A 17,395-nucleotide genomic window follows, 5' to 3' on the forward strand; every position below is an offset into this window, starting at 1 on the left:
AAGTATTTATAAAAAACTAAATGAAACGAATAGTTTTGTTTTGGTTTAATTAATCAGGTTAAAGGGGATCTAGGTCTTTGACTCAGTTTAGCTTTTGTATTTCTCCTATATCAGCATAAATAATGCAGTATTTACAGGTCTTTTAAAATATCAGATTCATAAGTATGTGTGTTGTGTAATATCTTACTAAATTTTGTTGGGATAGGGAGTGTCATTGTGAAAAAGGTGTGATTTTATTTTTTTTTTTTAGGAAAAAAATCAAGCTTTAATGCTATTTCTTGATGATCAGTAAGTGAGGACTGACTGTGTTTACTAAGTGTTAACTTTATGGTAGGGATGCCCCGATTGCAGTTTTCTGGTCATCACAATATTTAAAAAGCCAGCCCTGCTCATTTTGGTTTTGTACTATACAAATTTGTTTTGTCTGAAAAGTCACTAAATATAATACWGTTGCTTATAGATTATTAAACATCTGTAAAAGCTCTGATCTCTATACCAGTGTAAAGCTAAAAACTAAAACTTTACTCTCATGACCAAATTGTAGGTGAATGTCACTCATCGGCATAACAGAAGACATAAGATAAACCACATATTTTAACTAATAGATGTTCTTTTCTGCTTAATTATATTTATTGTATTGTCAGATAAGCCTCTATATGCATGCTGTCATAAAATGATACAGGCGCAAGCATATCTGCTAACTTGTAGCCTGTCTTTATTTTTTTGTATTGCCACAACTGACCTGCCTGCTGCACTCTGTCTATAATGAGAAGACCTTTTCTGGGTCTGAACTAGGCTGGACAACACATACATACACTGTTATGTAGTGTATGTAACCTATGTGAAGWTACATACACTACATGTAGCCATTATTGGGTRTATTGGATTATCCAATATTTTGACTAATCCATAAATATTGGATTAACCACCCAAAGTATTGAATTCAAGTGTTCCAATCACTTCCATACCTTCGATTAGGCTGGTTACAGTCTTTAAAAAGTCTGACTTGCCAATTCCAGTTTTGGCTGATGCCAATTCTTTTGTCTGAAATGTTGCTAAATGTAGTGAGAAAGTTTGTAACAGTGGAGTGACTATTGTTAACTGTGTAAACATGACCTGGTAGGCCGGTCTGTCAGTCAAATCTCTCTCACGGGAGMGCAGAAGACAACTGTGGTTGATTTTTAGACCTTTGTCGAGGTAGAGTTGGGTCGAGTTTCTTGTCCAACAMCAGTGYCTGGTCTCACAAATGTTCCCTACATAATCACCATAAATCCTATAYACTCGTAAACCTTGAAGAAGTGTGAAGCTGTTGGAGCTTCTAATGTAAGGCTGACCATAATGACTCAAAGTCAGATGAGTGAAGACCAATTTGCAAATATTTTCTTAATATAGAGTGTCTAGAGTTAAGGCAAGAGGTCTTTGATTTGTACATTTTTATTATCTGTAAGCCTTAATCAATATTTTTAATAAATAAAGGCTTGAAATCTTTCACTCTCTGTGACAAATATGACTTTTACTTTGTGAAATGAGTGAATATTGTACTTTTTCACACAATATTTTTTTAGCCATGCTTACATGGAAACATTTGTTCATAAGTATAAAGGTGCAGTATGCTAAATATGAACTATCAGTGAAGTGTCAGTGTGTTCAACAAGGCAATCGCAATAGACCTCTTGGTCACAATGTCTGGTAGAACATCATATTTCATTTGATGGAATTTAGCAAACCTTAATGAACAATGGTTGCATGATTTTATATTTTCCAGATATTGAGCAGTGATGTTCATCAGGGCATTTGCCATTTTTGACTTTGCTGATGACTGTTTCACAAAACCAGGGTAGCAGATTAAGCTTTTTTCCTTAAGATTTTCCAGATATCCTGGGTGAGTTAAACCTCCCTCTACAAAAGCAGTAATGCATAAATTACCATGGCGATTTATCCTGTGCAGCTAACCTGCTCTAGACCATGCTGACAGCCAGGTTTAGTTGAGCCTGGAGCCTGATCTGTTCAATCATCGATCACACCGATCAGAAACCAATGAGTTTAGTCACTGATTCTGTTTTCTAGTCTGTCTGCTTCTATCTTTTTAATTATGCTGCATTAAAATACTATAAGGTAATATTGGTATCCAGTCAAGTATTTTAACATTATGATGGTGGAAATTATCAATTTTAAAATGATCCATGTGGATTATGTTACTGTTCGATTGTGTTTCTGAAGACCACTCTTCTAGTTTGACAGAAAGGCCTTTAGTAGACCATTGCTGTTTTGAGAGGATTAGAGAAATGGCTTATAAAGAAACAAATGTATTGTAATCAAACAAGTCCATATTATTTTTAGCATATTTTTGATACTTTTACTTATTTACATCATAAATATGCTTTTGTCTCTATCAAGGGGACTGATAATTAGATGCATTTTATCTAATTATCTGTTATGCTGCCTTTGTGCTTACAGTTAAACAATAAATTGTCCCTTCAAAACAAAAGCATCACAACTCAATCAGGCAGTTAACTATAGGTAAAACTAATTAAAGGCGATATAGGCAGAGACTTTGTAAGTTATTAGTACCATAAGTCATTTGCACATTGTAGTAAATACTTTATTCACATACTTCATATATACTGCAAAATGTTCTTATGTTTAATTTGGTTTGTTCTGTATAAATATTCATAAGATGTTAAAAAAGACACACATGAATGTTCATATTAAGTTAAAGTTATTTATTTGAGCAAATGACAGGTATGATTAGGACGATTTTTAGTTAAAAAATGGTTCGGAAATGTATATTTTGCGCTAATTATGTATTCAATTGATCTCCTATCATTTGCTATTGTAGAAGGGTTCTTTTCTTGAATATGAAGTTCCTCAATTCCTCACAATCCTCAATAAAAAGATGCTTTTTGTTTGGCGTGACTTATGATGTACACAGTTTATATAGTGCGTAGCATCAGCGAATCTGTGATCAATCTCATTGGTCTGTTGAAGAAATCTGAATTACTTTARCCTGGCTCAACATAGCTGCACCTCCTGAATCTGGTTTGGCATTTGTGATACTGATAAAAGTCAGGATGAGCTGATGGTGCTATGTCAAGCCTGATTTTTTTATCCTGGATTTTGTAATTCTACTTTTATGAAACTTACCAAACATGTATCAGTTTCTACATGCTGGGGGTATGTTTTGTTCCCACTTTGACAGCTGATGATTTAAAGTAAGTTTCTATATTTCACTTAGTACACTGTAAGGAAATCTAGTTGGGGACACAGATATTACTAACTGTAAATGCTGATGTTACTAGCCATAAAACAGAAATTTCCTCCTGAGACGCGCCACACGCTTCAYTGTTCATGCCGAACAAACCATCCTACTTGTCAGACAGGACACGGACACTTCTGATTTTCACAATAAAACTTCTTATTCATTGAGAATGACCGCACAAGCTCATTGTTTGTTTCGGGGCCCTGGTGTCAGCCTTTGACCTGGTTTTTGCCTTAGAGGGTGCAATGGTGTGGAATGCAACAGAAAATGTGTGGAGAGTAAAATGTATGCAYCAGAACTTTGTTTTTATTTGTAAATTTGAATGAAATTCCTCTAGTTTTATGTATTTAGTGACTGAAAAAAAAAGGGAGTTTTCATTTTCAAATTGTACCAATTTAGATCTTCACAACTTCAATCTTTTCAGGTAAACRGGGACACACAGACTTACATGCCTGGATGAGTAGCAATGAGATAAACTCCCAGCAGAACAAAACGGCATACTGTACAGTTCCAGTTGTCCCAGTTGAACATTAACAAGAAACTGTGCAGGTTACTGGATAATCCTGGAGTCAGTGACAGTCCCACAACAATGCTGACATTTCAACTGAGGATCAGACCTCAACCATAGAAGAAGAGCATGTTTTGGCAATAAAGGATCAGGTGAAACATGAGCAGATGTTTAGTGGTGGTGCACGCGCATGTGTGTCTGTGCGTGCACGTGCGTGTGTTTCTTGCACATGTGCAGTAGCKGAATCTGTTGCGTAACTTTGCCTTGATGCATGTTGGGAATGTTGGCTTGCTGTAACTTACAACCACTGGATGAAGCTTTATGTTGATGTTTGAGCCTGAAATCTGAAAGAGACATTTTTACCCAGTTAAGTGACATAAAGCATGTTTGGAGAAATAAAATAACATTTTTGATAAATAGCTATATAGTAAATGTATCATTATTTTTAAAGAGCCACTCTTTCATTCATGTTTTTAGTTTTRAAATAAATAAAAACACAGAGAGATACATTTTCTTCTCTGTCTTGTTATTTGTGGAGCATGAGTTTTCTAAAATAAAACTGTTTCTTTTAGTGCCATTGTGTTGAATTTAAKAGCAAATATTTGAGTAAGAGCGRAAAAATTGCTAAAACCTGCAGTTATTATATTACTATATATACCTAGATTATATTATGTATCTGGATTAAAAACTTTTCTTTGTTTATTTCCTTTTTTCATCCTCRTTTTCTCCACAACTGTAGAAACATTTGCCATAAATTTATAGTTGTCTATTTTATTTCATGTTTTTAAATAAAACTTTCTGTGAGATCAAGGCTGATTTTTTTAATAGGCATCATCAGTTCTGTCAGCATTTTAAATGCTTTTAGCGATGTTTTTAACAGCAAAGGTTAGGAGATTAGATGAGCCGCAAAACTTAGCTGAAGTATCTGATGTCTGAAGTTGAGCATAAAGAGGCAGAAATATTTTTAAAAAATCATGAGGGGAAGATGTGGGTTATTACAGGGAAATGATGACAGGCTTCAGTTTTCCAGGCTGAGGAAACTATTTAATCCACCCGAGCATTTTAATCATCAGAACACAATAACTGACTTCATAAAACAGAATTTGTGTTTAATGCACTGCTGTTAGTTAGTTACCCCTCAATAAAATCCAYGTGCCTGCTTTTACAGGGCAATACATTTTACAAAAAAGTGTAAAAAAAACCATAAAAATGAGCTCCTATATAATTACTGAGTTTAGCTGCAGCAGGAGGCAGCTGATTAGCTTTTATCTGGTCATCTTTGTTGAATAGATGGTCCTGCAAGTTCACATCAAAGTCAGAAATTCTCAGAAATTTAATAAAACGCAGAGCAGAGATAAGTAAAAACTGCTGTGATGGAAATATTTATTGTAATGCTCGGTAAAGGAGGTGTGGTGATGTGTGTTCTGCAGCACAACTAGTTTATCTGATGAATTGAAGTATTCTTGAATCWGATATGAGATTATCTGTGAGCTCAAGCTGGATGAGAGAAAAAAAAGTGTTGCAATGGCCCAGTCAAAGTCCAGGTCTCTGCATGGATGTAGCTTAGGTTGTATTTATTATTATTAATTGGAAAAAAAAAGGGGGGGAATTTATTAAGATGTTTTGTTTAACACATTGGCTAATAAAAAATTTTCCACCTTGTTTATATGTGATGTGCAATATCGGATATCGGCGCTAACATATCGATGTTTTGTTTAACACATTGGCTAATAAAAAATTTTCCACCTTGTTTATATGTGGTGTTTGGTTGGTCATGTGACAGTGATGCAGTGGGATTGTGGGAATTTTATCTAAAGTAATGTAGGCAATGTCATGAAATGTAGCAMAATGTTCATAATACCGGTAAGAGCCATCCATCTTCTATACATCCTTGTCCCTTAGTGGGGTTGGGAGGTGCTGGTGCCTGTCCAGAGATACACCCTGGACAGGGTGTCGCAGGGCAACACAGAGACAGACAGGACAAACAACCATGCACACACACACTCACACCTAGGGGCAATTTAGAGAGACCAATTAGTCATGTTTTTGGACTGTGGGAGGAAGCCGGAGTACCCGGAGAGAACCCATGTATGCACAGGGAGAACATGCAAACCCCATACAGAAAGACCCCAGGCCGGGAATCGAACCCAGAACCTTCTCGCTGCAAGGCAACAGCTCTACCAACTGYGCCACTGTGCAGCCTACCAGTAAGAGCAATATTCAGATATAGATATAGATGTTCATATCGGTGCTATGTTGTTATGAAGCATACTCCTTTTGGCAGTTGGGATCCTTCCAGTCTCTGGGTCTCTGGGTCTCCGGCTCTGCTTGGCTCCAGACAGCAGCTCCAGTTATTGTTCTGTAACCAGAGCAATTTTTTTTACTTGATTCTTTGATCTTTGTTGAAAACCACATGAATTGTATTGTATTTTTTTAAGATTGTAAAGTGCTACAAAAATTTGTTCAAATAACAATTAGGAGACTTTTACTAGAAGAATTAGAGCAACATAGATGCAAATAAAGGCTTTTGATGTTTCATGACCTCTTGAAGTGGTTTGAGCTCATTAAAAGAGCTGAAGGTGAAACAGAGGGGCTTCTGGGTGGCATATTGGACTTAAATTTGATACTTAACTCTGTTAATCAACACTTGCATTATACCACAACTTTATGCTCTCATATACACTGGTTAGATTTTCTTCTGGAGAAAAAGAGCCATCCTGTACTTTTCTGACTTTCATTCTCAGTCTAGTTTAAAGGGTTAGTGTTGAATGTCAGCTAAGCAGATTATGCAACAGTGCTGGTCTTGCTGCTAGTTTATTCTTTTATAGTCAATAGGAAGTGTGTCTATTACTATAATTGTAATATTTCTTATAATTCTAGCATGATAATGGTAATAATTGATAGTTGTAATTATATTTACTGAGTGTTGCTGCTGTAGCAATTAATAATATGAATAGTTATTAGTACTTAATATTATTATTGTTGTTGTCAATTAATAATACAAAATATTAATAAGTATGGTCATCATGTTTATTGTTCAATAGTAACTATTTTAGTTGTACTTAGAGTATTTATTATTATTATTATTATTATTATAGCATTTTATATTAACAGTAGAAATAATGATAGCTGTATTTTATTTATTAATATTTTTGTTATCATTATTATTATTAGTTGTTGTTTTTCCAGTAGTGTTAGATATTACTATTTGCTCAAAAATAATAATGGCAATAATAAAAACATTTAACTTGTAAGTCGAGGTATGATTTCAGACAAAGATGTAAAGAGGCAAAAATTGAATTCTGTCTCATCTGGCTGCATGCATTCCAGCAGCCATCTTTCTAAAGAGCGTCCCTTTGGTTCCACCAGAAGAACTGGTAAGTGTCTCTCTATGCTGCACTGGAAATATGCGTTGAGTTTATTTTTGTCTGCAGCCATCTCAAATTGCAACAAACTGATAAGCTGAGCAGGAAGAGAAAACAGAAAGTGTTGATTTTTCAGAATCAATGTACTTTTTACTTTCTATTAGTGTTTCACTTTAACGCATCAAAAGAATTAAGCTGAGCATCTGACTTTAAATTTTTTCCTTCTATCTAGCATTTTTTCGCAGGTGAGGTAGTAGAGCATAGTATTACGAGAAAAGCAACAGAAAACCTTTATGCTCTCCTGAAGAACGCTCATTTTTTTAAGACGTGGAACAATATCACTGACACACATTTCTTGACCTGAAACCTTCCGTCATGTTTACCCATCAGTCAGACGGGACACATCTTTTTCTTCTTCGTTAAATGCCTCCAGTACTTTCCTTTTCGCTACATGTTAGCTCTCTCTTTGTCATTTTCACAGACCCCCTTTTTTTTGTAAGTTCATTCATGCTCTGTGTTTTGCAGTCAGCACCCAGTTGGACATTTTTCTTGCAGAAAGGCATGTGATGGTGGGGTGGGGAGGCTGGAACACTGAAGTGAATTAAGACTCCTGAGAGCAAATAAGGCCATGGGACTGAAGTTGAAATCCTGAGAATATGAAGGAGTGAAATAAGAAAACATAAGTCTTCCTCTGTGTGTTTCTTATGAAATTAGATGCTTTATCTGTTGCAAATTACAGATTTAATTGCCGTTTGGGGTAAAGAGGAAGCTGAATTTGCAGAAACATAGAGGAAACTGTTCATGACAAGGAAAACAAACTCTGAAATCATGGGACAGTAGTAGCTTTGCTCCTCTTAAAACCCGCTGGCAAGGAGCTTCCTCCCAGTGATACCCGTCTGTTTCCTCTTCCTGTTTTGGCCTGCGCGCGGCAGAGGCCGGCAGAGGGTCACACCGTTGGTTTGAATCCACAAATGGAGGGGGAAGAGGAGGGAAAAAAAGAGGCGTGAGAGCAATACAACAGAGGTTTGTGTGTTAGTAACGCGGTCACGTCCGGATGGAGCAAGAGAACAGAGATGGAAGCAAAGTCTGGTGTGAGGAAGAAAAGAGTTTGGAGAAGTGTTTAATTACAGGAATGACAGACTGAGGAATAAACTTTGCAACTAAGATAAGCGATTGTGACTTGAGACCAACAATACTACGGCTTTAATTAGCTATAAATTAAAGACTTCCTAATTTTCTACTGGAAGTCATAATTCTCTACAAATGTTCCTTTGGGAGGGATGGAGGTCAGTCTTTAGCCCCACAGACTTTTAACATGACACAAAGAAGAAACTACATTGACATCTCTTACATCTCCAGATTGTCCAGATTGCTGGGACTTCCATTTAAGATTTAAGTCTGAGGTAGTCATTAGTGTCTGTTGAACCTGGTTACAACTTTTTATAGAATTCCAAACATTATTGATATTGGTTGTCTTGGCTATAGCAAGATGTCTTCACTGGGAGCTTGTTGGGAAAGTAATAGCCATTCTGTGGCTACATCCTTTCGAACGCCAATTGCACAGCAATSTGACGAAGGCTGTCTAAATTCAAATTCTCCTTCCAATGTGTCCTCCTTTCTCCCCAGATTTGAAGGACCAGTCATAGTCCACCTTATCCTAAGACTTATTGCAAGCCAAACAAAAGATTTGTGTTGTTATACCAGTGGTAGATGATGCAGGAGAGTGGGTGCACAGGGTCTGAAGGAAAGAACTGTAGCCTTCCCTTCAAAATTCAGGGAATGATACAGTCCCTGAATTTGGACAAAACCAAGAAATTCTCAGAGTGGATGAAGCTAACAAGCTAGTCATATGGGCACTGATCATTTGGCCATTGTTTTGTCAGATCAACTGATCTAGAATCTGTTAGAATCTATTGTCTGCAATGCTGTTACACAACTAATGCAGAATCCAAATTTAGACTGTTTTTTGCAGTCTTCATGTGAAAATACAAGTTTTAGCAGAATTTGTGCAGCGGGCAGACTCGACCAGTGAAATTTTGCAAAAAGGAGATGGAATCACATTTGTGGAATAAGTTCTGGCATAGTGAACACTCCCATACATGGGGCGGATCTGTGCATGAGATGTTAACATTTCAGAGTCCTCCTGTACAGAGGGGAGGACTCTTCTTTTTTTTAAAGATGTGTGGTCATGCTAGCTTCTAACCTCTATTTCCTGTTTATTACAGCCATGCGTAGCGTCAATATCTGACAAAATTATTCTCTTTGTAGCCTGGTTGACTTGCTTCATACCAGTAGATGGAAACATGCCTAATTAGCTTTTTCCTTTTATGACATTTTAATTGTTCAGACAAAAGTTGCATGACAATGGGATGGAAACACAGATTTGTTATACAGCAAAACTTTGAACTGGTGTTATTTGAAGTGGATAAACAAACATAGGCTGAAGACCAAGGTTTTACAACTGGGTTTGTGTTAATAATCCAATGAATATATTTTTTTATCAAATAATAAAATTATGACACATACCGTATTTTCCAGACTATAAGCAGCTTCTTTTTTGCTAAGCTTTGAACCATGCGGCTTATAGGCCGGTGTGGCTTATATGTGGATTTTTCTTCAACCACCAGGGGGTTCTTTAGCAGGAAGTGAATCATTGGAAGTCAAAATTGGAAATAAAAGAAGAAAGCGCCCATTAAAACGGAATTAGGTTTTAATAGAGAACTGAAATTTGAGAATGTTGTTGATCAGTTACATATAGCATTGAGGGGGAAAAGAAGATTTTTTGTTTTTTTAAATAATGCTGGGAGATAATACTGTGAGAATTTGAGGTATAGATATTAGGATTCAGTAGATGGCAGTAGTGCAACAATAATGGATATAAGCTGCCGTTGAAATCTGAAGAAGACACCCATTTCCATTTAGCACATGCTAGTAGCAGACACGAAGGAGATTTTTCTCTTCAAACTCATACATAATCAGTTCAGTTAAATCTAAACTTGCCAACTTTTTCTTTATCAATGATAATAAATATGATCTGTTATGACTCAAATTTTGGGTGTCCGCCCCCCTCTGCTGTGTGCTGCATCATTGTGGAAAACCTAGAGCGGCAGAGATATCTACGGCTGGTGCCTATCTCCAGCTAACGTTTTGGGCGAGAGGCGGGGTCACCCTGGACAGGTCGCCAGTCTGTCGCAGGCCAACACAGAGACACACAGGACAAACAACCATGCACACACACACACACACACACACACACTCAGAGGCCAGTAAACCTGACAGTCATGATATAGGACTGAGGGAGGAAAACAGAGAAACAGGAGAAAAACAGCCATGCACAGGGAGAACATGGAGACTCCATGCACCGGGGCCGGGAATCGAACCCAGAACCTTCTTGCTGCAAGGCAACAGCTCTACCAACTGCGCCACTGTGCAGCCACTACCAAGTCTGTGAAGACAATTATTAAAATAAAAAAATTGCAATTTAACAATGGAACAACTAGCATCACTGTCAGCCAAAAATAAGTTTCCTCAAACAAAGAAGTCATGATGAGCGTCACATGACCCAAGGTCTGCAAAAGGCAGCTTGTTTCTGCTTCCAGTTGGACAAAGGTTACCAGAGGGGAAGTTTTATTTTAGCCTCCAGTTGACTTCATAGTGGGTGTGTCTCTGGGTTTCCTCATCATACCCGAGTATCCGCAGCTCGCCTAACAATATCTCGGTTATGACATTTACCACAAAGCATCAGAGAAGAATCAGACTTTTTTAAAGCAGAAAGTGGTTAAAATTAAGTAGTTGTGCCTCATTCCTTTTCAACCTCCTAATGTGTTCATCTTTGTACAGTCCGGAAGGTTAAGACTGACTCTGTGAATTCCTGTCTTTTCTGCAGGCTCTTCTCCCTCCCTGTCATCTAAGAAGCCGCGAAGCAGAGGCCTATTCTCCGGCCTGTTCTGCTGCCTTTGCCGGGACCAGCCTGAACCCCCAACCGTCAACAACAATGCCCCTCTCTTAGTGGAGGAGAATGGGACGGTCTCCAAGGTGTGCTTACTTCCTCCTTGGTTGAATCAGAGAGGAAAGCGTTGAGTTTGCAGTCAATGTGTGTGTTTCTGCCCAGGTCAAGCCACTGCTGCCTCCAGTCAAGTCAAAAGACGCTGGGAAGATCTGTGTGGTGATAGACCTGGACGAAACGTTAGTTCACAGCTCTTTTAAGGTGAGTCACAGGGGGATTATGGGTACAACAAAAATGTGACAATAACAAGGTCTTTAGGGAAGAAATTGTTGCTGTCCATCAATGTGGGAATAGTTGTAAGGCCAAAATATCCCGAGTCCGTAGAAAGCAACGGACTTGGGATAACGTTTGCCAGTCTTCCTGGAAGTAGACCTCCCAGCAAATCCACCGCAAGGTCTGATGGTGCTGAGCGCAGACTAGATTCAAAGGTTAGAAACAGAAACAGAAAGGTGGAAGCCTTCAGTTGAAATATGAGTCTGGAACAGTAAACATGGAGAACTTGTTGGAACACAAGTGGTGGGAGTTTGATGATGGGGACTTCTACTGCAGCTCCAGGACCAGGGCAGCTCACCCACTGAGTTTACTGAAGTCAAAAATGTATTTTTCATATGTAAGGAAAATGTCTTAAAGAAACCAGAGACCAGCTCAGTTTCTCTCTGTTTAACTCAGTCTGTTCCTGACTGTCAGTGAATTTCCATCGACTGACCGGCTGGTTTCTGAAAAACAGAACAACACCGTTCCAGGCAAATATTTATACAAAGTCTTTTTCATTCTCCAAAAGGCAATGCTATAGTCTTCACAGCAGTGGTTTTTAACCTGGGTTTGATTGAACCCCAGGGGTTCGATGAGTCGGTCTCAGGGGTTCGGCGAAGCCTCTGCCGTGGAGGTAAAAGACACACTTGTGTAAAATCGTGATGACGCCCCGCTTTGCCATCACTTGCTGCAGAGGATCACGTTACATTGCTTAGCCAATCAGTGCTGTGGAGGAGCACTGATTGAAGGAGTTCTACTGTCAGCATGGATTTGAACTTGTGTCTTTAATTACTTCAGCAAAGCTCACAGTTTTTACCAAATTCTCTAGCTTTTGGTGTACTTCTAAATCTGCTCCTTAGTCGCATCTTTTCGGGCTTGCTACTGCCTCTAGTGGTGTGGAGGTGGTAACACAACTAATATAATAACATTACTAAATCAGAATACCGCAAAGTCGTTATTATTTATTATTAAATTTTCATTCTCTTAAGAATGTAGAGCTAATTAAATGATCTAAACAAGACCTTAAAGTGGTTCCAGTTTCTCTCGATGGCCAACTTGTTGAAACTGTGGCAAATTTTAAATACCTTGGGTCGTTCCTGGACAGTCAGCTCAACTTTGCTGAAAACACTGACTATATTTTGAAGAACTGTTCTCAGAGACTCTACTTTTTAAGAAGAGTTAGTGATCTTGGGTTCTAGTTGGGTCACCTCTGTCTTGAATTTGGGGGGGAAAAAAAATCATATTTTATTTATCACCACAGAAGGGTTCAGTGAATGAGCATATGAATCTGATGGGTTCGGTACCTCAAAAAAGTTTGAGAACCACTGCTTTACAGAGTCGCTGGACGTTTAATTACTAACGTCTCCCTGTCTGTCTCTTTCGCCAGCCTGTGAACAATGCAGATTTCATCATTCCCGTGGAAATAGATGGAACCGTACACCAGGTAACACCACTCTGTCATCTCCCCATGTCTCTGATTGGCTGAGTCTGCAGGTGTCATCTGAGTTCAAGTGACTGACGGAGCGGGATGATGTGCCTCATGGCTCTGGGCCTGATTCAAGTAATCCAGGATAGGTTTGTTCAGACAAGCACAGCCTGTTCCGGATGACTTGGTTCAGGAACGTTGGCCTCAGACACCAACGCTGCCGCCTTCAGGAGAACCTCACCGGCTCATATATGCTGTCTGACTGCCATCTATGCACATACCTTGATATTCAGCTTCAGATGCAAGTCTGATGCTGCCCTCAGCTTCATTTTGCATTCAGACATATTTGACGCTGTCAGCTGGAATCTGCAGAAACATGTTGCCTTTCAGAGAAAATTAGGCCGATTTGAAGATTCTTGTGTTTCCAGGTATATGTCCTGAAGCGGCCACATGTCGATGAGTTCCTGAAGAGGATGGGAGAGCTCTTCGAGTGTGTCCTGTTCACTGCCAGTTTAGCAAAGGTAACAGCTTTAGCATGGAGGAGGATCCGTCCATTTCTGTTCAGTAAATTAGAAGGTAATCCGTAGTGGAAAAGCCTGACCTTTGACAGTGCTTGCAGTAAATACAAACATGCCAAAGGAGACACTATTATTCAGTTGAACATTTGGAATAATGTTGTCAAGCAGGAACAGGAAATATTTCTAAACGTTTGCAGGCAGAGGTGATGCAACACGGTGTAGAGTGATATATTTCTAATCTGTGAAGAAATACAAAGTGATTTGCAATGTTTTGAGTTTCCTTTCCACAGAATTTTGAGTTAACTTGTGACTATGATAAGCTAATTTACAAAAAACTGCAGGGAGATAGGATCTCCTGTAACAGTCAGTCTTACAACACACAATAAGATGCCTCTGACTGAAGACTGTCTCTATATGTCTGTCATGACATGCTAACAGTTATTCCAGACTAACATGTCGTGTATGACACTGCTAATTCTGCTCATTTGCTTTTGCCACACCTTTTAAAATCTGTCTGCTCGTACGGTTAAAGAGGTGTTGGAGAAGGGGACATGATGCTCATCTGTTAAGATTTCTGCTTTGGATTTTCATCTCATTCTTTATTACAGTTTTGAAAAATCATTTGTTTGTGCAAACGTGTTTTGGCAAAGCAACTTTGGAAAATAATATTTTTTTTTCTGGAGAGATTAGCGTCTGCTATAAATGTTTTCCACTTTGCAGTAAGAGAGTGGGAATAGCTGAACATTGACCTTTGTACATGTCTTTCTGCCTTGGCGTTCACTTTTTGGACAATTAACAACTTCCACTTTGACTTATTAAATTACACATTTGATTGTGAACTTACTCGATTATATATTTAGTTTTATTGATGACACTTTTCTGAGATCATTGCCTGCTGTTCTGACACAGGTTCATGCTAACCCAAACCAAGCGTCTTTAAATGGGTCCTGTAAATCTGACCGTGTCTTTCCGTTAGTACGCAGACCCTGTCTCTGACCTCCTGGACAAGTGGGGCGCGTTCCGCTGCCGCCTCTTTAGGGAGTCGTGCGTTTTCCACCGAGGTAATTACGTGAAGGATCTTAGTCGTCTGGGTCGTGATCTCAACAAAGTCATTATTGTGGACAACTCCCCCGCCTCCTACATCTTCCATCCTGACAATGCAGTGAGTGCACACGCAGTCCTCGCTGTTTCTGGACATTTAATCCTATTTTTCTATGACAGGTGGCTATTAGTCACTGCATTGAGTGACGTTAAATATTCTCCATCTTGTCTCTGTGAAGGTTCCCGTTGCTTCTTGGTTTGATGACATGTCCGACACCGAGCTGATGGACCTCATCCCGTTCTTCGAGAGGCTGAGCAAAGTGGACAACGTCTACACAGTCCTCAAGCAACAAGGGACTCCGAGCTAACGCCGTTGAGGTTTTCATCTCAGCTCCGAACAAAACGCCGTAGAAGCAAAACAGAAAGAGAGAAAAAAGCCGAACACACCAGCGAGGCTGGAGCTCCAGCTATCACTGCCCACCAGAACACAACGCTGCTTCACAGCTGACAGAGCCTTCACCCTCCCAGTAGACAACCAGCTTCCTGACCGGTACTGCCATCTTCTGGTCAAACACAGACAGGATGAATGAATATTTAATAACAGTGTAGCCACAATCCTCTGGATTCCACCTGGGTACTGGACTCTGATTTCTCCATGGGATGCTCCTTTAAACTGATTTGAAAGGAATTTTTTTGAAAGGTTTACATGAAAGCACACGTGTTCCATCCAAGCAATGCAGATCGTTCACGTCTCCTACGCATGTTGAACCAGCGTTCATTTGACCCTCGTTTTTAGCGCTGTTCTGGAGTCAAGGCAGTGTTATAAAATAATCTCATTCAAATGAGTCTTACAGTCAGAGCTGTAAGAGTTTAAAATATTAAAACATAAGTGATTGGACAGCACTTTACTGTTTTATGTGTAGACTATAGTGCAAACTGATGATTTTTGTGCACAAACAATGTTTAGAAAATAGCATAAACGTTCAAATTTAGTATCATTACAGCGTAATTCCCCACTGCTTCATGCTTTTAAAAAGGCTAGAATTGATCTGATTGAACCGGAAAAAGAACAGCTCTCAGTGGTTGTTGGGTCGATAAACGCCATGACCAGTTGAGTTCAGAGGACCAGAACTGTCTTCCAACCCAACCCCTGGAAACCAGTCACTGTTGATGGTGCATCACAACTGTGTCGAATTTGTTCCTTGCTTTAAAGCCACGCACAAATCATGAACTTTTTTTCTTCTTTTTAACTTGGGTTTAACAGACTGTAGTTAAAGTTCTGTTGTAGTGAAACAGTAGGCTTGAGATATTTACTTCCCTAAGCGGTACTTGTAGCCTGGAGGCAAATTTGTGACGTTGTTAGAAGATGCTTGTTTGGGGAGCATAAAGCCATCTGTTGCAATAAATGGTTTGGTTCAGTCCAGATTTAAAGGATAAATCCACCTTGAAGCCGTTCAACACTATTGGTTCTGTTACTTGGCTGAAGTTTTTCATCTTCTGGACATAAATGGATGTAATATTAACTCTGTAATTTAGTGCAGCCATGTTAACATTCTTTCAATTTGAAATATAATCACAGAAAATAACAACATCCACTCGTTAAGGTTTTTTTTTTAATATATTATTGAGCGTTGCTAAAGGCATTGTAGGAAGTGTAGGAAATCACTATTTACACAATTGCTGACAAGGTAGAGCTGATTTAAGGCTGGAATGTGCACCTTTTTTCCAATCTCAGCTTCTTGGAGATCATTTTCCTGGTCTGTTGGAACGAAGAGCAACACAGTCTCCAACAATCCACTGTTCCTCGTTTGCGATGACAATGGCCTGTATTGACACTGATGAATGAAAACGGTGAGTTAGACTATGAGCCTGGGTAGCAGGCTTTGGATGGGGCAGGGAGATTAAGAGCTATTGAATTATTTTTATATGTAAAAAAAAACGAAAAACTTTTCAATCAAGTTAGCTTGTTGTTTTTGAATACTTACTGATTTTTATTTCTTATTTCACCAAGGAGTTGTCATCTGATACAATATTTATAGTGTGTTTTCCAATCAGCTCTTTTTTCTATGCAAGACTTGGTTGGATACCTCATATCTTGGTAGAATATGGATCAGAACTGCCCACAGATAACTGAAAATATAGCACCTTGCTGTTTTAGGCACATAACAGGGTAACTGTTTTAAAATGTGTTCTCCATGTAAGCCATCGTCACGTGTGTTAGATTCAGAAATGACGCTATTTTCAATTAATTGACAAAGTATTTATAGGAACATGAGGTCGTTTAGTCATCTGATTACATTTATGAGTATTGCGTCACTATGGGGCCCATTTGCTGATACTGTACTTCTTACACATTAATAGATATGTATATGTTGTTTTGCACAGTAATAAAGCAAACAAATTTCATTAATATATATGGAATATTCATTTTACTGTACTCGTGATTCAATAGATGTAACCTAATTTTTGACTTTTGCTGTTTTCTCATACCAAATAATGTATGTAATATTGCCATCTTTCTCTCTCTCTCTGTCTTCTATAAATGCTCATTGCAAGATGGTCCAAGTGCTACTTTGTAAAGCATTTTTTGTTCAAGAGGATCAGAGAAACGTGTTTTAAAATGGAATTCTGACTAACAGTTTTCCAGCCTGAAATTTTAGCTTTTTCAGTCAGCTTTTCTTTCGACCTCTAAATAGAAATATATATACTGAAAATCCACCAGACGTCTACAGTTGTTGGGATTTGTTGTCTGCATTGTTCAAACACAAGTAAAAACTACAGTTCTGGATAGCACCGTTCTGCACAATACAAACAAAAACCAATATGATGGCTAAAATGTCCAATAAAGGCAATTTTGTGGTAAATTAACCAAATGTTTCATCAGTGTAGTTTTAGACATGGCAATTCTAACAATATTCTTTAAAATAAGAATGAAGGTTTGGACAATCTTGAAACTAAATTCCCTTTTCTACGTCTATGCTGTTTAGCATAACTTTAAAAGCACACACGCATGCGTGCAC

The 17,395-nt window shown here is 38.5% G+C and overlaps 1 protein-coding gene across 1 annotated transcript in view; it reads left to right on the top strand.

Annotated features, from left to right (window-relative positions):
- LOC103473300 (carboxy-terminal domain RNA polymerase II polypeptide A small phosphatase 1) overlaps positions 1-17,091 on the top strand; it is an 18,611-nt gene extending 1,520 nt beyond the window's left edge. Inside the window, exons 2-7 of the mRNA XM_008423415.2 lie at positions 11,019-11,167; positions 11,244-11,339; positions 12,778-12,834; positions 13,245-13,337; positions 14,311-14,496; positions 14,615-17,091. Of these exons, the coding sequence (XP_008421637.1) occupies positions 11,019-11,167; positions 11,244-11,339; positions 12,778-12,834; positions 13,245-13,337; positions 14,311-14,496; positions 14,615-14,743 (710 nt within the window). The 3' untranslated portion in view covers positions 14,744-17,091. The remainder of the gene's footprint in view (positions 1-11,018; positions 11,168-11,243; positions 11,340-12,777; positions 12,835-13,244; positions 13,338-14,310; positions 14,497-14,614) is intronic.
- The last annotated feature ends 304 nt before the right edge of the window (positions 17,092-17,395 follow it).

This window comes from Poecilia reticulata, linkage group LG2 (genome assembly GCF_000633615.1).
Source record: "Poecilia reticulata strain Guanapo linkage group LG2, Guppy_female_1.0+MT, whole genome shotgun sequence".
Lineage (NCBI taxonomy): Eukaryota > Metazoa > Chordata > Actinopteri > Cyprinodontiformes > Poeciliidae > Poecilia > Poecilia reticulata.